At 34.2% G+C, this 22,083-nt stretch overlaps 4 protein-coding genes across 7 annotated transcripts; 2 read left to right on the top strand and 2 right to left on the bottom strand.

Moving 5' to 3' along the window:
* Window positions 1–457: 457 nt before the first annotated feature.
* On the bottom strand, window positions 458–5,051 carry LOC108203558 (uncharacterized protein At2g29880-like). Of its 3 annotated transcripts, XR_010289510.1 has the most exons (6): window positions 4,760–5,051; window positions 3,811–4,324; window positions 3,500–3,725; window positions 2,944–3,410; window positions 2,159–2,531; window positions 458–1,134 (listed from the first exon to the last, which is right to left on the bottom strand). XR_010289510.1 is itself a non-coding variant. In XM_064088542.1 (5 exons), exons 4-5 carry the CDS (start codon window positions 2,516–2,518, stop codon window positions 631–633), a joined length of 864 nt encoding a protein of 287 aa, XP_063944612.1. In that variant the 5' UTR covers window positions 2,519–2,531; window positions 2,944–3,410; window positions 3,500–3,725; window positions 3,811–4,498; the 3' UTR covers window positions 458–630. The 3 variants fall into 3 exon arrangements, 1 of the variants encoding a protein (XP_063944612.1); XR_010289509.1 differs by lacking the exon at window positions 4,760–5,051 and having other exon boundaries at window positions 3,811–4,519; XM_064088542.1 differs by lacking the exon at window positions 4,760–5,051 and having other exon boundaries at window positions 3,811–4,498.
* Window positions 4,803–8,391, top strand: LOC108214260 (disease resistance protein RPV1-like). Its single transcript, XM_017386181.2, has 5 exons — window positions 4,803–4,837; window positions 5,033–5,462; window positions 5,845–6,120; window positions 6,202–7,620; window positions 7,705–8,391. Exons 1-5 carry the CDS (start codon window positions 4,803–4,805, stop codon window positions 8,191–8,193), a joined length of 2,649 nt encoding a protein of 882 aa, XP_017241670.2. The 3' UTR covers window positions 8,194–8,391.
* A 5,103-nt stretch (window positions 8,392–13,494) lies between these two features.
* Window positions 13,495–14,909, top strand: LOC108210865 (non-specific lipid transfer protein GPI-anchored 4). The gene is made up of 3 exons (XM_017382311.2): window positions 13,495–14,084; window positions 14,205–14,243; window positions 14,362–14,909. Exons 1-3 carry the CDS (start codon window positions 13,694–13,696, stop codon window positions 14,535–14,537), a joined length of 606 nt encoding a protein of 201 aa, XP_017237800.1. The 5' UTR covers window positions 13,495–13,693; the 3' UTR covers window positions 14,538–14,909.
* A 134-nt stretch (window positions 14,910–15,043) lies between these two features.
* LOC108210864 (uncharacterized) lies at window positions 15,044–21,478 on the bottom strand. Of its 2 annotated transcripts, none has more exons than XM_017382310.2 (10): window positions 21,186–21,478; window positions 20,793–21,085; window positions 20,377–20,515; window positions 19,861–19,982; window positions 19,554–19,757; window positions 18,896–18,955; window positions 17,004–17,142; window positions 16,758–16,876; window positions 16,019–16,243; window positions 15,044–15,383 (listed from the first exon to the last, which is right to left on the bottom strand). In XM_017382310.2, the coding sequence occupies exons 1-10, from the start codon at window positions 21,382–21,384 to the stop codon at window positions 15,189–15,191; spliced, it is 1,695 nt and encodes a 564-aa protein (XP_017237799.2). In that variant the 5' UTR covers window positions 21,385–21,478; the 3' UTR covers window positions 15,044–15,188. The 2 variants fall into 2 exon arrangements, with proteins under 2 accessions (XP_017237799.2, XP_063946855.1); XM_064090785.1 differs by having other exon boundaries at window positions 20,793–21,079.
* Between the last annotated feature and the right edge of the window lie 605 nt (window positions 21,479–22,083).

The following is a 22,083-nucleotide window of genomic DNA, read 5'->3' as shown; positions in this document are numbered from 1 at the left end:
AGATATGGATTGGAATGAATAAAAGAATGGGCTATTCCATTCCTTGGGCCAACCAAACAAAAAATTTTATTTTTGGAATGGAATGGCTCATTCCATTCTGGGCTAAAATGATTCCATTCAGGCCAACCAAACAAAGTGTTAGGTTGTGTTTGGTTGGGATGAATGAATTTTAGTAGGAATGGAATGAAGGTGTGAATGGAATGGTGGGAGAATGGAAAGAAGGTTGAATGGAATGATCATTCAAGGCTCTTGTTTGGTTCATTCTTTTAGATGGAATGGAATGAAGCATTCCATTCATTTTAGTTGTTTGGTTAGTCAAAGGAATGGAATGGATTTAATAAAAAAATTTATTTATTTACAAAAAAAATTTATTTTTTTAATTTAAAAATAAACATCATGTGTGAAATAGCAAATTAAATTATAAACGAAATAATATCACCAAGATAATACAAAAAGAAATCCAAAATATTTAGTTGAAAGATAACAAGTTTCTACTGTTATCAAAGCATTAAACACTGGCTTTATAGAGTTACCACATACATGGAGTTACCAAATAGTTACCAAATACAGTTGGTGAAATGTGTCAAATGTTAATAAAAAGTGCAGGAAGGACATAAACAAAATATGGTCTCAAATCTCCTTGTTTAGAATAGCATTCACCAAAACAATTTTTTCCGCTGCTGGTGCTTCAAAAAATAGTATCATCAAGTCTTCATCATTGGCTATTCTCTTTGCAACTTGAAGTTTCTGGAGCACTTCGAGTTCTGGAATCTTTGAAAGTTCTTGATTGAGTTGTTTCTTTTTCTCCCGCATATCTTCTTCAGCTGCGATGAGGAGTTTAGTGGAAGCCTCAAACTGATTTGCGAGCCTGTCTGAAGCAGCATAGACAGCCTCTAACAATGCATCTGCATTTCCTCTTTTTCTTTTCTTCATGCTTGTTGACTCGTCAGAATGTGTGACTGGTTGAGCTTCCTGGACTGATAGTTCATCTGCAGCCTCAGTATTAAGTTCTTCCACAACATCAGCAAGATTTTCTGCTAGATTTCCGGTTGCTCTATCTTTTCCAAAAATAGTACAGAGTTCTGTGAACCATGGCATAGCTGTAGTCTGCCATTTAGATGCTCCTGGGTGAACCTGCGATAAAAATTAGATACTAAGATAAAACATAAGAAATAAGAAAGATGATGACATAGAACTAGATACATGTTCATTAAATTTTGATATTGAGATTAGGTAAAAACTACTGTATAACTAAACACAGTTAATTATCTACATGTCCCAGACATTTGTATGGTGTGGGAAGAACTATTTATAAACAATTATTTGGTCCCAGTAGTCAATGTGCTACCAGAAAAGTTAACCTATAGTCAATATCAGAACTTATCAATATCAGAACTTATGTTTATTTTAAGTTGCCTATTGTCGATATTTATTGTTCATATTACTGTAGGTGTTTAAAAGCAAGTGACCTGGCAATGGATGTATCAAGTACAAAATTATTTAAGATTATCTTATTTGATTGTGTGAAAACAATAGCAAGCACCAGCTAACTTGTATTCTAGTTTTTTTTTTCAAACTCTTATATGCTAGCAATCAAGAAAACAAGTCCAATTATATTATTAAGTATTCCATAACAGCATCTCATTTATAAACTTAAATATGCCCAAGTCTGGAGTAGTTAGGATGTTCTTATATGCTAATTTACCATTAACATTTTACCCATAATTTAATTAATCAAAAGTTCAAAACTGAATCTCTTTGCTATTTAAACAAGCTAAGCTTCCTGTACTTGGTGCATTTAATCTCTTTGCTACAGGACATTAAAAGACTGACCAAGAGCTGAGAGTTTTCGCTCTTCCAGGACAAGAGCGAAGATTAAGAGAAAACAGCTAGACACCGGACTTCAATATGTTTTTCAGTTTTGTATTCTCTGTATCTAGAATTTACAGAAATCACTACCATTCTGTCCAGGCTCCTTTGGATAGCAAATTTAGGACATGGATGAAACAATAATATCGATAATTAAGACAGTTGCTTTAACCGCCAAACCTTTTCTATTTATTGTCAAAACAGAGGTATTTAAAGAGTTATATAAATGTGACCAAATAATGCAAGTGCTTCTCTAATATATCACATGACAAAAATCCTGAACTGTTACCTTAAGATATTGAAGCCACACGTCCCTTGGAGCTGTAACAACATGGTTTTCTGAGTTCCATCCAAATCCTGAACTGTTAGCACCATATCGGAGATCATAAACTGCAGTAAAATCCTTTTTTAGTGTCTTAATCCGGGATTCTATGTGAGGCTTTCCCTTCAAACCTGCTTCGGGAAGTTTTGTTTGCAATGAAGTCTCAAGAAAGGTCAAATATCCAGGTTTAAACCCATTGTCAGCTTTAAAATTTCCAGAATTCACAAGCTCAATCAGCGATTCAACTAATTTTTCATCTTCAAAATCTGTCCATTTCCTTTTATTCCTTCCTGCACCTCTTTCTACAACTGATTCAGTTGGCTCCATTTCTTATTATAACCTGTGTAAAAGAACAAACAGAGTTCACAACTCCATTTACAATTTTCACTTTCTGGGCATTTCTCGAGAAACCTATAAACTTCATTGACAATTTACACTGAAATACAATAGAAAAGCATGCTGGTATTATATATTTGTTGCAGAAAAAGGTCCATTAAATCAAAGGAAGAGTAAAGAAAACTTCGTCATATATTTGTTGCAGAAAAAGGAAAGAAATTAGTAAAGAGTTTAGGCACTGCCAGAATGTAACAGAGACTAGACGGGAACTCCAACCATGCTGGTATTATAGAAAAATTTCTTCATATAAATCACAGCACTAACAGTAGATGGACAGAGAGAATAAGAAATCAAACCAGGTAATAATATGTGACTACTGCATATAATAAGAAATCATTTTCAGAACCATAACTAACCAAAAATTAATGCCTCGAAGAACCCCTCCATTCACTATATATTGTTTCAGCTAAATGATCCCTAAATGATGTCCATTCGGGAGTTGTGCCAATGCTTGTGATATTGTCTTCTATCCCCTCATGCTCCATATTTGTCCTCCCTTCTCTTTCAAAGTCGATTTCACATGGATCATAAGTCATTTCATTTCTAATATAATTATGTAAAACACAACAAGCAAGAATTATTCGACTTTGAATTTTCGGAGGGTAAAATGAAGGACTTCTCAAGATTGCCCATCTCTTCTTTAAGACGCCAAAAGAACGCTCAACTACATTTCTAGCCGTCGAGTGTTTCATGTTGAAATACTCTTTAGCACAAGTAGGTTGATGTTCATCGTTCCAATCATTCAAGTGGTACTTTTGTCCTCTATAAGGTGCCAAGAATCCTTCTCCATTAGTATAACCCGCGTCTACTAAATAGTAAGTACCTTCAATTTGGACATATTTTAGTACTTACATATTATACAAAGCATTTAAAAAAGAACACATTAAAAAACAATTAGATGATTCTTTTTACCCTTTGGGACTTTGAGTCCATTTTTTCTTGACAAAGCATCTTTTAAAACTCTCCCATCAGCCGCGGACCCTTCCCAACCAGTCAATACATAAGAGAACTGTAAATCTGGTGTAACCGCGGCAAGGACATTAGTAGTAATTTCACCCTTCCTGTTTCGATACCTAGCCTTGTCTTCAGCAGCTACATTCATTCTTATATGTGTCCCATCTAGAGCCCCTAGGCAATTCTAATAAACAATAAACATATAATGAGATAATTTTTAACTATTAGATATATTCTAGCATAAATTTTTTCGAATTGTTAGATTGTACCTTAAAGTACTTCCAATTTCCGTCGGTTGAGTCATTTGGAATCGGTTCAGGATGCTGAAATTCTTGTAACCTCAAGACCCCGAGAAGAACCATATGAAAGTGTCGACTAATCGATTCAGTCGACCTTTGAAAAGAGGTGCTTATAACACTCATTTTCTTATGGTGCGCTAATATATATAGAAAAACGGCAACTTGTTCAACAACATTCATATGCTTACTATCACGTATGTATCCTCGTGATTCAAGTGTATAGCATAATTTATGAAATGCTCCCATGTTCATTCTAAGATTCTTAACACAAATGTCATCACTTTGATTAACTAACCTATCAACATAATTAATTCTTTCCATCTTAAAAATGGAATACCTAGGCCTTAATGCCACCCTTAATCCTAACAACACAATCATTTGAAAAAACCAATGAACCGACCCGATCATTTTTAGCTGCTCCAAATATAAAATAAGTCTCTTCCTTTGAATAGTCTTTCTTCTAGTTAGTGGAAGACGTGCCATACTGCATATGATCAGATTTGATCCTTTGAGGATATTTATCAAACATACAGGTACATAAATATATACAAAATACACACAACTGCAGATATATACAAATCTATACACAGAAGATAAGATAAGCTATGAACACAATTGCATATCAGTTAACAAAAAGCTATGAACACAATTACAGATCTGTTACATCTATATATACACACACATACACACACATTGAGATATAAACACAATCAAATCAAAATTAAAATCGTTAATATTACACACATATGTATACAAATCAACCATAAACACACAAATAATCAACTATAAACACACAAAATTCAAAAAAAAAAACAAACAAAAACGAGATAGAATGTGTAAGATTAGGCTCGTAATAAGCTATGAACACGCACAAAGCTAAATCTATGAATTAGTTGTTCTTTTTGGATCGATTTCATACCTGTTTGTTCAATAGATTCAAGCTCGAGAATTGATAATCCGAAATGAACGAGCAGAGGCGACGAGAGAGCAACGGGAGGTTTTTTAATTTTTGGACTGAGAAAGGAATGGGCTTGTCCCGGTGTTTTGAGCTGGAATAAAACTTAAGTGGGTCAAACGGAAAGGAATGAGGCTAAGAATGGTCCATTCCATTCTGTTGGAGTAACCAAACAGCCAAAAAAAAATTATGGGCTGAATGGACCTTTCCATTCCATCCTAAACTCATTCCTTTCAGCCCAACCAAACAGGCCCTTAAGGTTTTGGGTTCTTCTTTGCGTGGTAGAACTGATGTGTCATTCTGGAAAGCTCAACTACAAAAAGTTCGAGTAAATCCAGAAATACATGACATCCTCAAATTGAGCTTTGATGGATTAAGTCACAAGACGGAGAAGGCAATTTTCCTAGATATTGTATTTTTTTTCATCGGAAAGGATAAGGACGAGGGTGCTCATGTATTCCGATCTTGTAATTTCTGTCCAGAAGCCGGTATACCAATTTTACTGGAAAGATGTCTAATAACAATTGATAAGAACAATACATTTCAGATGCATGCTCTTATCCAAGACACGGGGAAGGAAGTTATTCTTGAAGAATCTAAACATGGGAAGGCCAAGCGGCTGTACTTGAGTAATGGAAATGCATGCCATGCTTTGCAAAATCTAGAGGTAAACTAAAAACAGAAAACTAGGTTCTATACTATTAGCTGGAAAAGCATACGTCTTCTATTAATAATACTAACTGAATTTACAGCAAGTTGTGATCAGATATGGATATCAGTATCAAAGAAGTGCAAAATAGATATAATACATGTTTATATGATGAGAAATGAATTTACTTCATTTTATTCCCATAGCAGGTCATACTTCATAGTTAATGTAATAAAAAGTCAAATGTCATGAATAATTGAATGTACAGTGTAATGAAGAAGATATATTCTGTTTATGCAAAAAAAAAACATTAATATATAGTAGTGATAAAGAATGTGCTCTAAGTGAACTCTTATAAGTTTTTGTGCTGCTTAATCCTTTTTTTCCTGTTGATCTGTAGGGAACAGATACAGTTGAAGGTCTCATCTTAAACCTATCCATGATGGAAAGACATGTAAGCGCCAAAATATATGAAAGATTTCTGAACTTGAGATTACTTGAAATAATTGGTGCACATGACATCAAGGGGAATTTTGAAAATTCATTTCACGAGTTAAGAATCATTCGATGGTCTCACTGCCCGTGGACATGTATACCTATCAGTTTTCGTCCACAAAAGCTTGTCTCCCTTAACATGCCATTCAACAAATTCAAGACATTGCCCAAGGGCATCACGGTATGAAACATGAAATGAATAGTCTCTCTTATGCCGTTTAAGTATATGTAGTTATGCTGACTTATATGTCATTTGAAACAGAATTTGAAGACTGTAGATTTCAGTTACTCAGAAAACCTAAAGATTGCTGATAATTTTAGAGACTTAAGACTGGTTGAGAAGTTACTGCTTAATAGTTGTCACAGGCTGCTAAAAATCCACCCATCGATTGGACAGTTGACTAATTTGAGTCATTTAGATCTGGGTGGATGCCACAATTTGAAAGAGTTGCCTGAGCATGTTGGACGACTAAATAAATTGGGCCATTTTGATTTGCGTGACTGCCAAAGCCTTAAAAGATTGCCTGAGGCCGTCAAGAACTTGACTAGTTTGGGCTGCTTGAGTATGAGTGGTTGTCACAGTCTGAAACAATTGCCAGAGCAATTGGGTGATTTGGAAGGCTTAAAGATGCTGGATTTGAGTCATACTTCTATCGAACAACTGCCTGATTCAATTGCTCACCTCAAAGAATTAATTCAGTTGGACATTATGTGGTGTAAAAAGCTTTTAAAGCTACCTGATCAAATTGGGGACCTAAGAAGTTTAAAGTTTTTTATGGCAACACATAGTGCAATTGAACAGTTGCCAGACTCGATCAGCAATCTGACTAATTTGGTCAGTCTGTGGTTGCCTTTGTGCAAGAACCTTACTAGTCTTCCAAATTGCATGTCGAATTTAAAGATGCTTGAACGACTTAAACTTGGAGGTTGTAAAAATCTGGAGCGATTGCCTGAGCAATTGGGGATGATGCAAAGCCTAGAATATCTTGATGCAGGTGAAACAGCAGTTGAAGAAATACCAGGTTCTATTGGACTGTTGAGCAGATTAAAATTTTTGGAATGCAGAGGGTGCACGAAGCTTAAATATATCCCAGATAGCATAGGGAATATTGCGTCACTTGAGGTATTAGATCTGACGGAAAGTGGCTTGTCTGCAGTGAATTTGCTTAATACAGTAAAAAGTATGAATAGGAAAGGATTAATTCTTCGTTTAAGCCTGAGATGTGATATAAGATTATTGCTGCCTCTGATCTTAAATATCTCTTCTGTACAAAGACTAACTCTTACTGACGAGGGTGAGAGTTTCTCTTCGACCAAACCGTTTAGTCTTTCTAAGCTTTTCAACCTACAGTTTCTTGAATTAGTGAACTGTAGAAGTCTCGGACCTTCCTTCCCCGAAGTTCCTCTGAATTTAATAGCGTTAGCAGTAATCAACTTTGCCACACTGGAACAACTACCCGATTTATCCGGCTTAAAACAGTCCAAAAGCTTGTCAATACAGAACTGCAGCAGACTTCAATCACTCCCCCCACTTCCACCTCATATTTTAACACTACACGTGTATGAGTGCAGAAGCCTACAAGATTTACCAGATCTGTCAATGTTCAAGGAATTGGATGATTTATTGGTTCGTAAGTGCGGAAATCTGGAATCTATTAATTTAAAACAGAGCTCCCTTCAGGTTTGTTGGTGTTAATGTCTGTCTTTTTTATCTCAATAAACACAACTAGACTTCGATATATCCATATATATAATGCTATTGCAGGTAGGACTAAGATCTTCATTTCAAGCTGATCTACCAAACAAGAAGCTTGCAGAATGGTTGAGCTACAAAAGCAATGGATGTACGATATCTTTTGATATCCCGCCAAACTCGGGTGATAACTTCGTAGGTATTGCTCTCTGGTTTGTTCTTAGATACAAAACCGTTAAGGGTGGTTCATTCATTAGAGTAGTTGTCAGAAACGAAACAGAAGATTGTGAATTAAATTACATCACATGGGTATATGGTGATACAGTGGGTTCGAGGGTAGAATGCATAAGGAGAGATGTAATCTCAGTTGGACTAAGGTCAAGGTCTCCATACATAAGGAAAGACCAAAAGAGCATGCCAATGAAAAGTGGAGATACAATCAAAATTTCATTTCACAGCTTATTGTCTTATTTTAATATATATCATGAAGAAACACCTTGTAGAAAAGTCAAGGTAGAGATGTGCGGGGCTCATGTGATACAAAAAACACCTTCCTGCTAGTGTCGATTTATCTCTGCTTTCAGAGCTGTAATGAAATTCCCCAAGTATTGCCTCAAAATTTTATTTTATTTTTAGAACATATAACAAATATTGTAATAGAAATAATAAATTTTAAAGTATATATGTAGAGTTTAATTATGTTTCAATCATTTTTATTAGCGGAAGGGACGCTTATTTTTAATTTATTTTTAGCATTTTTCGCTCAACCACCCTGACTCTAGTCCGGCAAAGTTTGATTGTCGATCGCAAGTAGATGTGACTCTAGTTTTAATAGATAGCAACGGGTTGCAGTGTGTGACTTCCTAACAAATATTACAGGACATATTTGATTGTGATTTTAAAAATTAATTGTCATTCAAAATAAAATATGAGAATATTTAATTAAATTTGTTTAAAATTCATTAAATTTTAAGATATTCGTTTGAGAGATTTTAAATTATACTACAAAATCGGGTGATATTCAATAAAAATTTTAGCAAAATATCAACGGTGACGTCCCTTAAACTCAGGGGTCTTGATTTGACATCACCACACAAAAAAATCTTTTTAAAACTTTTTTTTTGAAAAAATTGCAAAATCAAAAAATTTAAAACCTAAACATTTTGAAAAGGATTTAAAAGAAAACTAATTTAACTCCTGAAAACAGGATCGTAAACTATTTTATTTGATTAATTTGGTTCAACTAGATTTATTTAATTGCAAAAACCTTACTAGTCTTCCAAATAGCATGTGGAACCTCAAGTTGCCTAAAAAACTAAATTTGTACTGCTGTTCGAAGCTGGAGCAATTGCCTGAGGAATTGGGGAAAAAAATGCAAAGCTTAGAAGTGCTTAAAGCATATAGTACAGCAATCGAAGAGTTACCAGATTCTGTTGGACAACTGAGTAGGCTACAAGTGTTGGATTTGAGTTTGTGCACGAAGCTCAAAAATCCTGCCTCATAGCATCTGGCAACTTACATCAGTGGCAATGTTATCACTGGACCAGGTGGGCATGATCAGAATTAATTGGCCTGATACGGTGAGAAATATGAAGTTGGAAGGTTTTAGTCTGAAATGTTATGCGAGCCTATCCAGTAGTTACTTCTGCGGCTTATGCTTGCTGTATACTCCTGCTGTTATTGAAATGTTTGTCCGGAGCTATTTTTTATTTCCAGAGCACTTTTTTTTTTAGACATAGCTGTTCATCTTGTCGACAATTAGGTCTTAGTGGAACTCTGGAATCACTCTGAATCTTTACCTCTCACTCTGTCACCCCTTTCTGTCCGTCTATGTCATAAGATAGTGCGCAAAATTGTTACACATCAAAATTGGAGAATGCAGCTATCTCATTGTTGATTGGTTAGTTATCTATGGTGTTCTTCTTTTGGAAAAGATGGTAATTCTCACAACTTTTTCTGAAAACCTCTTAAAATTTACTGAGGAAACCTCATTGGTGAGTGGTGTCTCTGCACGGCTGGCCTCTGAAAAATCTTCTAAGCACAACTTGGAGAGAAATTTAAAAAACAAACAAAAACAACTTTTTCCTTCTTTTCTCTTATCTCCGTTTTGAACTCGAGAGCACAGTTAAAAGAATGAGTGTTTTTATTGAAGGAAAGGAAGATGGACAAAGTCCATGATGAGCAGAAAACAAAATGTTGGAAAGGGGGGCCAGCAAAAGGTCTCAAACAAATTACAATAAGTTGAGGTGACATAAAAGGTCACAGGTTCGGTTCCACTGGGAGGCATGGAAGTAAGTAGACTGTCATGCTCGGTGAATACAGAAACTATCAAAGTAAATTGTCATGCTTGGTGAATACGAGTGTGCTCGCAGTTCTCCGAATTAGTTGAGGTGCGTGAAAGTTGGTCTGGACATTGGATTATAAAAAAAAGAAAGTGAGGGTGACATAAACCAATCCAACATACCAAAAGAAACTGTGACTTAAGATTTCCACTGACAAGCAGAACCAACGGTGCAGATTCACTCCTTACTTTCTGGCTCTCGCTTATAAGTCATAACATCATTTCCACCATTTCACTCCTCACTCCAACATCATTTCACAAGCCAACATTTACACATACAAAAGCATGATGTTGGGAAAGAGGCAGAGGCCACCGATGAAGAGAACTACCAGCATGACCGAGTTCACGCTTGATCTCAGCTTTACTGCAGCAGCTCCGCCTCCTCCTCTGACTCCGCAGACCGGTGTTAGGAACCATCGTCGCAACTCTGTGGACTTCACGGACTCGGCTCATTTTTTGAGATCTTGCTCCCTCTGCAAGCTCCGTCTCATCCCGGGCCGTGACATCTTCATGTATAGGTGATATCTTTATTTCTTTGGTTTAAGTCTCCTTAATAAGTTTCAAATACATGTAGCCTCGTTAATAAAATACAATAACAAGCACGAAAGTAAATATTTCCGGCTTAACGTAAAGAGCTAGTCTGATCCAAACAAAATCTAGTGGTGGAAATTACATGAACTGGCTAACATGAATGACTTGGGGAGATGGATGAGTTTATAATAAATGATTTAAGCGATTACTAATTGTTCTATGAGTAATATGATCAGACTAACAACCTCTTGATCCAATAGTATCTCGCTTTTTTTTATATGATGATACTTGTCAAAGACAAGACGGGTGCGTGAGTATATTTGATTTTAACGGAGTAGATATTGGAACAGGGGAGACAGCGGTTTCTGCAGTTCAGAGTGTCGGCAACAACAGATAATTCAAGACGAGAGGAAAGAGAAGCGTTTAGCATCACAAAATCTCGAAGCCGCAGCAGCGATCCCCGTACCCATAGCCACCGGAACTGAAGTAAGCGAGGCTGTCGCCACCGCCGTTATGTAAACTTTAACAATCTCAAGACATGCCCTGTCAAAGATGTGTATTTACCCGGTTTCATATTTATGCATGGGACTTTAACTTGTTCAATCATATGTATATGTCAGTTCTTGATGAAGTTAAATACATCACTGTATGCACCTCTCCACCTTTGTTGCTACTACCGCTGATATCGTGACAGTGACGGAATCGGGATTTAAAATATTACAAGGCTAATGTATTTGAAAACAAAATTTTCTTGATTAATTGAAGTTTTAAATAATTAATCTATACTGATTTTGTAAAAAAATATAAATTTTTCTGACTCAATCGGGATTTCAAAGATAAGGCCAATATCGATTCCGTGATTCCGCCACTGTTATTATTCCATGGACCTGTTTTTGAGCAAGCATCGAAAGGCATTTGTCATTGATGTGGATGCATCAAGCTCTTGTGTGGTTATGCTTTTCCCCAACTTGCGTTGCTTTGATGTTATTAACCAACCATGCATGTGGGAATTAATTATCTAAAGGCAACCACGAGATTCCTTCGCACTAAAATTAACCTTTTTTTCGAGAATATTCATTTTTCGAGATTTAATTATAAAAACAAGTTTATATTTATACCATGTTCGCTGCTGTAGATTAGGAAACACAAAAAACAATAATCAAGGAGATGGAGCTGTACTTGATTATAATCTACTTAACCTTAATGTTTGAAGCATTAATCAAAGATTACTTAATAAACAAATATAAGATTATGTAAACATCTGGACAACGAAAGGCGTTAGAAAAGCATCATCATTGCCTAAAATAAAGAACAGGTTGGCAAGTGGGCTTATGGTGTCTATTTTGGAGTGACGAGTAGGCAAATAATTGGTGCCATTTATATTATTAGTTAAATAAATATCAGTTTTTTAATTCAGTTATAGCGTGTTGCTGAGTCGAAAGATTTCGTCGATGGATTTATATGTTCTGACAACTTTGTCTATGTCTATACAATAATTCATGTATATTTATTTCCCAGAATAATGAGCTTGTGAGTCTTTTTTGGTGTTAATTTAAAGAAATTTGTAAATATTAAATTCTCCTTTTATAATTTTTGATTTTATAATAATAGTTTGGAAGAATAATTTTCAATATAACGTGTGATTTGCATAAGAAATCAATTAAAATAACATTCTTGAGTCTTAACCAGTTTCATTTATTTATTTTATAAATAAATATAACTCAAAATCAAATCTTTGTTTGATCACTACTTAATATTTTTTTTAATTTCAATATACTAAAAATTAATAAATCACAACAGTCAAAAACTGAAAAACCCGTGAGAAAAGTTAGCATGTTTCTTGTTACAAAATAGAGTTCTTTAAAAAAATTAAAAACATATTTAATCTTTTAATAATGGTTTTTAGATTTTTAAAATTAACTTTTAAGATATAATTTTGTGATGTATCTAATATACTTTTCAATAAATAAATAAATATATGCATGTTGCTAATATAACACAATTTATATTACTTAATTTTGAATATTACTCACTAACAAATAATAATAATGTATTTTCTTAATCAATGTTTTAATTTCTTGACCAGGCTATTTGCAGGTGATTATATTATATAGAGGAATAGAAATAGAGTACAACAAGATTTTAAAATAAGAAAATAAAAGTTAAAATTTAATATAAATCCAACAATTTGAGGATCTGAATCTATAATATAAATTTATAAATCTAATTGAGAAAGAATGCTCGGTTTTAATATATAAATATATGATATGCACAAATAAATCAATTAATAGTCTTTATCAATTTTATTTATTTTATAAATAAACATAACTTACTTTCAAAAAAATAAAAATAAACATAACTTAAAAATCAAATCTTTGTTTGATTACTATTTATTATTCATTTTATTTTAATTTTAATATACTAAAAGTTGTTATAATGAATCATAACAGTCTAAAACCGAAAGACCTGGTCCACCCGTCAATGCAATTACAAAAACTAGCCTGTTTTTTGTTACAAAATAAAATTCTTAAAAAAAAATTAAAAGCATATTTGATCTTTTAGTAATGGTTTTACATTTTAAAAATTAACTTTTAAGATAAAAAATAATTTTGTGATGTACGTAGTATACTTTTCAATAAATAAATACCTATGAATGTTGCTAATATAACACAATTTATATTACTCAATTTTGTGTATTATTCACTGACAAATAATAATGAATGTATTTTTCAAATCATTGTTCTAATTTCTTGGCTAGGCTATTTGCAGGTGATTATATATAATTTTAAAATTAGAAAATAAAAGTTAAAATCTAAAATAAATCCAATAGAACCTGATTCTATAATATATTTCATTGAATCCAACAAATCTAATTGAGAAAGAACATATTTACAGAATAATTTATACTACCGTTATATGTATATAAATTAACTGCCTAATTATAGGGAAGACTATTTCTTATCATAACACTTTCAACGGTAAAAATTGAAAACCCACACAACAAACTGGATAGGGTTTTAACGTCCACTTTCTGCAGTCATGAAAACAGGGGATGATCTAACAGCTTTTCAAATTTTACTGCTTATACATACGACAAATTGCAGTAACTTTCTCATTTTTCATCTTGCATTTACCAAAACCATCTAAAAAATTTTACAGTCTTTTTACCATATACTTTTACAGCACGAAATGTCAAGGTTTTGGCTCATTGCATGCATTCTTTGTGCATGGAACTTGCTAGGGGCGGTGGAATGTGGCGTGAGACTCAAGTCTCCGTCGTCGCAACCATCGCCACGTCATTCTCCGACTCCTGCACCGCATTCGGGCAATTCGGGGTCCGATTGCGGTGCTATGGTGTACCAAATGATGGATTGTGCACCGTATTTGGCCAATGGGGGCAAGCAAACCAAGCCAGAGCCGATGTGTTGTTCGGGATTTAAGAAGATTATGAAGAAAAATGAAACTTGTTTGTGTGCAGCTTTGAAGAGCACTGCAGGTTTGGGAATTAGTTTGAATGTTACAAGGGCCAAGAATTTGCCGTCTGCTTGTGGTGTTTCTTCTAAGCTTCCCAAATGTCAGAGTAAGTCGATTAAGATCTGTTGATTTAATGTTACAGGGCCGGTCCTGAGATTTAATGTTACTCGATTTTACAAATTTGGTATATATGGTAATAATTTTTATTTATTTTTCATGCATGCAGTTCCTGATGATTCTCATCATCAACCATCTCCAGCTCCAGGTACTAGATAAATTCTGTTTAATTTGAGAAATCAGATAAATTATTAGATTTATTTCAGATTTAATACATAATGCAATCTCGGACTCATATGTATTTGTTTAATTATATGGAATTGAAGCTAATCCTACACCAAAACATCACATCCAAGCACCGTCCAAGTCCAAATCTCCAAAACCAGCACCAGAAGCTCCAGCTCCAGGTCCATCGAAAGCTTCGTCTTCTTTATCCACTTCCATTGCAGTTCTCTCGACGTTGATAAGTTGTGTCGGTTTTGTTCTCTATGAATCTCTATGATCAGAGCTCAGATGTTTCTTAGATCTTCAGGAGGGGTTTGTTTGGGTTGCAGTCAGATCAGTAGTTTATGTTTCTCAGGTTATTTAGATTGTTTGGTAGTAATGTAATGTATCCTTAATGGTACTTATTTTAGATTGCAAATCAATGTAGTCGGAATAAATTGTATGGCCTTTTCTTCTACTCAATTTGTGTAACCGATGACTTCAATTAGTGAAAATATCTTCAATTAGTGACTGAAATGTGCCTCTGGAGTAAAATCTCTATAATTTAATACGTCTCGATGATAAATTTTATTAATTTATTGATTTATGAAAGTCTGATGTGCTACTTTCTTATATTGGAACAAAAAATAATTTTTTTATATAATAATTTATCTCTGTAATGTCTATTTCTAATGGCATAATTACAAGAAGATTGTTTTGGCCTTGAGAATTTCGGTTTTCTAGCAATTGCATTTTGAATTTTAATTTCAAATCCAGCCAAATGAATGTTATGATCAGAGGAGATGACAACCGAATGACGACTCAAATGCAATCACATTGCTAAGAAATATAATTAGCAAGCCAAATTGTGAGTCACAATTTGTGACAGTAAACATCTTTTCCTATTTACATTATGCTAAACACTGTGACTAACTAGGTTAAACAAAATCTATTTACCAATACAAAATTTGCTGAAGATGCTCGACAAAACTTCTTCAGATATGTCCTCTCCACTGATTTGCCCCAGAGCCATAGCAGCGTCTCTTAAATCAATCGTCCAAAAATCTAAGGGCATTTCATCGTCGATTGTTGACATTAACCTAAGAAGAGCATCCTTGGTCCGTAGAAGCTGCTCACAGTGCCTCTGATATTTTATCAACACAAAACTTAAGACCCCAGGAATCCATATTAATCATAGTTCACGGAAGAAAACAAGATTTGATATGAAGATACCATGGTGTTCATGACTCATGAAGTACCAACTATTCTTCCAACAAAATATAAACTATTTGTGGAAAAGAATGAAGTAAATAAAAATTAAATACTGGCTCTTGTCAGTGATTATAAAGACCACAAATTAACAATTTGAAGTCCTGGAAATCAGTGTCTTAGGCTACAAATTTTATTGCAAGCTGCTTAAATACAGACAAATCATTACATCTGACTTCATGCCTCCACGTTTGTGAGAAGATTATAGGTTCATGTTTTAGGTCGCCTATTCTATACGAGATCTGACAGGTTGGCACAAGTTAGATGCTTATCTAAGGATCACAATCTTAGCCTTTAATAATATGAATCTAATTGTATACATCTTCATTTTAAGCCAAAGATGGTTTTCGCATCAGTAATTGTTGGCATAACCTAATTATATTATCTCTCTGAGGAAGTCATCTACACATGACTTCATCACCAACTGTTCGCTAGCAACAATAAATAGAGGTTAAAACGTAAATACAAGTTAGATACTACAAAAGACGGTTCCTATAGTTAGAAATTAACCTGGTTCACAGCCCACTTGCGGCCTCCTCTAGGAATTCTGTCAAGACCAATAATTTCTAGGATCGCTGTCTCGAGATCCTGTATGCCTTGACCAGTGACAGCACAAGTAAAAATGCACTTTACAAATGTGTAGCCACTGTTATTGACCCATTTGGAAGAAGCATTTGGAACACAGTCTATTTTGTTGATTACAAGGATCACTGGAGAAGAAGATTCATATGCACTCTGTGGAAAGGAACAGCCAAAATTATGAAGTTCTAGATAAGAAAATGATAGTGTTAAGCTAAACAACTTGCATGAAATTAACTGTTTTATATTAAAGCAAGTCGTATTATTTTAATACCCTGTCCAGCCAAGTCTCTGAAGAAACTAGAGTTTCCAATATACAGAAACACCAACATACAAGCACAATGCAATAAGCAAAATCTTACACCCAGAGCGTAAAACTTAAGAAAGTTATGACATGAAGATATTCACTTCCCTCTCCTGCCATGTCTTAAATACATTTCAACTGTTCTAGTATACATGTACATAATTAATTCACAGAGTTTTTAGAACACAACACGGACACACTATAGACATAGATATTAATGTCGAAGCAAATGTTGAGATCTTACACATGTAGTAAAATCAAAACAAGTATTCCAAATTTATGAATATAAGTAGAGATAAATATTGTTAGCAAAAAGATATATTGATAATTTGATCAAGGGGAAATAGATGATGGATAGGACAGGACCTTATTGCAATTAATTCTATCAAGAAGTTCGGTGTCTTCCAAAGTCCAACCCTCGAGTGCACTTACTGCCATAATAATCAGGTCAGCACCCATAGCAGCTGCTCTAGATCTCTCTACTCCTGTGACAACAAGATGAACATACTATTAAGGGACACAGTGGTCAAACTACTGAAAACCACATTATCTGCTTCAATACTCTTCGCCACATGACTTCCCCAGAAGTTATATGCATAAAACAAAGCTTACCAATTTTTTCTACAATATCCTCAGTTTCCCTTATACCAGCTGTGTCGAGGAGGGTGACAGGTATACCATGAACAGTAATATCAGCTTCCAGAATATCCCTTGTGGTTCCAGCAACATTTGTCACTATCGCCCTCTCACTCTGCATACTAAAGTGTAAATATGACATGCAATAAGATGAAAAGTCATACATAAGTGGTGGGCGCCATAAATGAGAAAACAAAGACTCAAGTAATAGCAAGAGACGCTTCCGAATCAAGAGCAATTGTCTTACAGTTGAAATCTTATGATATTTGAACAAGGGGGACAGAGAAAATATACTACGAAGAGATGTATATCAAAGAACAACTGATTATATGGACAATATCTAGGTTATATTCACATACATGCATTAAGAGATCATTTCTGTTATTATGATGTTTAGCATTAACAATTGTGATCAAAGTATCAGTTATTATCTTATTAACAGAGATTTGTGTTTGAGATTAATTTACATTATTAAAATGATTGAGAGTTGATCATTACATATAACTCTTTTCTTTCTTCTAAGCTATCTAGTGTAACTCTGGTATAGCTGTTTTGTTTCATATTTTACCTTAAAAGTTAAAGTAAATTATCATCATCAAACAGAAATCTTTCTACATCTTCCTACACTATATCATAAGTTGATATGGGATAAAGAATCGGATGTTATAGTTATCCAACATAAGTTTGACTAGTTAATGGGTCAGGATTTTTCTTTCCATATACCATTCATTGTTATGTTGGAGTAGACCAACCACTGTCATACTCTGGCCATCTATACTAGAAGGTTAAAGCATCTTAGAAATAAATTTTTGTATTGGCCAATTTAATATTGTTGTACTGAAGTTGATGCATTGCAGTGACTTCAAATATTAAGAAGTGCTTATTTTATGTTATTATTCAGTAATAGAGTTATTATTATTTAGGAACTTAATTATACTTGATAACTAGATTATTAGGATTATTCTAGGTTATGGTATTATTTATTGAAAGGATTTGTTTCCTTTTGCTAGTTTTCTTCTAATTATTAATGAAATTTTAGTTGTTTTTATGGTTGTAGGGTTTTTTTACTCCTATAAGAACATCTATAATTAATGGAAGCCTTTGATTTTAGAATTAAATTATTCTCTTGTAATGGTTGCGATCCAAACAAATTTCTCTTTTTTTGCCGTTAAGAATTTTTTTAAGGGTAGTGTCTCTTCTATATGGTTGAAACACTTTAGGGTTGCACAAAGCCACCAAAATTTGTCATTAATATTAACCGCTAAAAAAAGGGAATAGAATAGCACTAAACTAACTATTACAACATCACTATTTCAGAACTGTGCATTTTACGTATCACCCTTCTACAAAAAACTATAGAAGGTCACGCTAATGACACCACAAAGTGCAAAACAAGCCAAGACGTGGTGCCGTTAGTAAGGTTCTTATAGTTTTTGTAGAGAAGTGCTTACCATTCAGTATTTCAAACTAGTGATGTTGTAATAGTTACTTTAATGCTATTCCGTCTATTTGTTTGATTCTTAAGCAAAGGTGTTATTTTATTAACATGTGTTACAGATAAACCAAGTTCATACTATTTTATCCGTCAAATCACCATTGACAAATTTCCCAAACAATAAGATAAGTGAATTGCTGGATGAGTTAGGGTACTTGATGATGCTTCTCATGATTGTGGATTTTTTCACTTGCGGAAGTATTACTTTCATTTGGGGTAACTCATTGCAGCAGTTTAGAGATTTGTCAGGAATATTATATGATGCATTGCAAGATGCAAAATAGGCATCTAAGATGCCTTTAAAAGTTCAACAGTTGCTAAACATATGTAAAGCATGTATGAATTCAAGTGACAAAATTAATATTGAACATACCTTGCTCCATGCATTAAGAAGGCTAGATTTTCCAACATTTGGCCTTCCAATGATTGCTATCTGCAGGAGATTTTAATAAGGGGAGGAAAATATAGTTACCATAAAGTACTTCCACATCCAGAAGAAAAATAAAGATTATGGCATGTATATCTTTCAGTCCCAGAAGTAAAGAACTTATCAAGTGAAATCATCGCAGCACCACCACCATGATTTCTTTGTACATCTCGTATTGAAAATTCTTAGGCTTGGTATCTATATAGATATCATGTACTTCTAATTCATATTCAGGAGGTAAAACAGTCTGATATCTGCTTTCATTTGTTTATGTATTTATGCAAGCCTAATTTCGCTTGTAAATCATTCTACCAATTTTGTACTGATATATCCTGCTATAAAGGGTCAACATGGAGCAAAAATATATCTTATATATGTAAGAAAATGAGCAAGGTTTGGGTTCCTTGAATGGAACAGATGTATCAGTACAGGTTGTAGGGTTTTCAGAAGCACCGAAATAGTAGCGATATACTCATCATTAGCATGGCACCGAAGGATACTATAAAGCAAATTTCTAAATTAAAAACTTCAAGCAAAGCAAACTGTACTTTAAAGGTAACATATGTAACAAATAAGTTGCTACCATCTCTGATCCCAATTATACCTGCAACCCTGACTGCAAAAGTTTGTCGTAGTTAGCAGTTTCAAGTGCATCCTTCACATGGTCAGACATCGCACGTATCTTGTCCATAGCTAGATCCACATCTAGCGGTGGCATTTCATCATCAAAATCTAAACGAGCTTCAATCTCGGTGAGTAACTCAATGCACTGAATTCTCAGTGATCTCACCAAAGAGGAGAATCCACCCTGTCATAAAAAATTATTTAGGAAAATTCACCATGTGCCACTCAAGCTTCACTATTATAGACGTCTAGACGATAGAAATATTTTAATTCAAAATGTCTCATGCCTGGATTCCAGCCAATGCAGCATCTGCAGCAGCCACGGATTTGGCTGATATGAGTGTTCCCACATTTTCAGCTTGAGAAAGGTCCAAACGACCGTTCAGGAAAGCACGAAGGGTGAACTCACCTATTGACAGAAAAAAGGATGTCTGATTTAAAACAAACATTTCTATATTGACAATGTTTCAGTCATATCAGTTAATCATAAATAAAGAATATGTTAATATTTGCAAAGGTTGGCGCAAACAGTAGCCCCTAAACGACGTGGATGTGAACAAAATGCAATAAGAACATCTACATAGCTTAGGAGATGATTTATTCGGAAGCCAAAGCCAAACTATAAAGAATTATTCGAGTTTATATATTCATAACAATAACATGATCAGACATATGGACTATGAAAAATGCACCTTAGTTTTGGGAAAGCTACAGATTTTAGTAAATAAATTTGAATAGATTTTAAAAATTCATACGAACTACTCCTCAAATTTTACAAATTTAAGAAAATAGTAAGACGTAACCTGGCTCAGCAAGCCTTGCACCAGCTTCCAGGCACACTCTCAGTACACGCTGCAGACAGACCTCACTACCATGACACTGAAGCTCGACTACATCTTCTCGTGTATAAGATCTAGGAGCCAACATGGGTACAGCCAAAACCTTACAAATAAAAAATAAAAAAAATCTCCACTATTAATAACATAAACAAACACAATTCGGCATTTCATAATAATTTTGTAGCAATCAAAGTCACGATTGTATGATCTAAACAATATGAACACAGTACAAAAACAATAAGTTAATATAAGCTCTACTAAAAACCACAATACACACACACATTTACAAAAAACAAGAATAGCTTAAATGTAGCTCATCAACAACAACATCGTCAGGGTCCAATACACACACATATCAACAGAAACTGAAGCAAATGTACCTCATCGACAACATTGTCATCAGAGTCGAAAACAAGACCATATTCAACAAAATGACTAGTGGGTTTCCAACTATAACTATCTCTATTCTTTTTCTTGTTCTTTAGTCCAGGACTAAAAACTTTTGAAACAATAGTAACCGCAGTAGGACCAGATAATCTGACAATCCCCACAGCCCCAGGCGGTCCACCAATAGAAGTAACAATAGCAGCAATCGTAGCACTTGAATCTGCAACTGGGTCTGAATTAAGAGTCACTCTTGCATCATTGTTGAGCACCACTGTTCTCTCTGTAGCTGAAAAAGAAGCAAACTTCATAAATATGTGTGTTTAGGTAGGTGAGAAAGGGAGGGAGGGAGAGAGAGAGAGAGAGAGGGGGGGGGGGGAGAGAGAGACCGTTTGAGCAGAAAAGAGCGAAGGGGGGTTTAGGAGAGAGATGGAGAAGGGGAAAATGAGCGGGTTTAAAGGGGAGAGAGGATATGAGAGAGAGTGAAGTTCTGGAGTAAAAGAAACATGGTCTTGAATTAGTTCTTGAAGAGAGGGAGTATAGAGTAGATAGCAGAGAACGAAGTGTAGGAGAAACAACAAGACCCATCGATCGATTCTGCTGCTCCTTTTGGTTCCTGTCTTGGATCAGATAACCGGTGGGTTTACAGAAAATAATTTTTTCTAATGAGAACAGGAAGCATGTTCAAAGGAGTTCCGTAAAGTAGTTATGGTTAAAATTAGTAAATAATTGTATTTAAAATATAGTAATCAAAATCTAATTTTATTCTAATTATATTATTCATATTCATTACTTATATCTTAAATCTAATATTTAACTAATAATTTAGAGATCTATATTGTCAGAAATTTGGCTGGAGATATCATTTAAAGTATGATTATCTAAATTGATGACATGAGATTAAAAAGATTATAATTGATCAACAATCATAAAACAATCTAGTAAATGGATTAATGAACCTAAACTTCCGGTAAATAAGTTTTTTTTTTTTTTTTTTGACATAATCGTACTTGCATTACTTAAGAAAAATCAGAATCGCGTACATGCTTAATGAAGTCAGGCGGATTAACAACCCACTCCATAAGGTCAGACACAGAATGTGTAGCTAAAACATGCGCTACACTATTCACAAATAGATTATTTTTTTCATTTGAATATGTTAAATGGATCCTTAGACTATTTTTTACCGTAGTTCTTTTGCATCACTAACTTAAAATACTATTATATTGACTTTAAAATTTATAAATGAAGGTCATTGATCATTGACTTTTTCAGAATAAGTATATA

The sequence above is a fragment of the Daucus carota genome, chromosome 3 (genome assembly GCF_001625215.2).
Source record: "Daucus carota subsp. sativus chromosome 3, DH1 v3.0, whole genome shotgun sequence".
NCBI lineage: Eukaryota > Viridiplantae > Streptophyta > Magnoliopsida > Apiales > Apiaceae > Daucus > Daucus carota.
The sequence above is the reverse complement of the archived record's forward strand: the minus strand, read 5'-3'. Positions and strand labels throughout refer to the sequence as shown.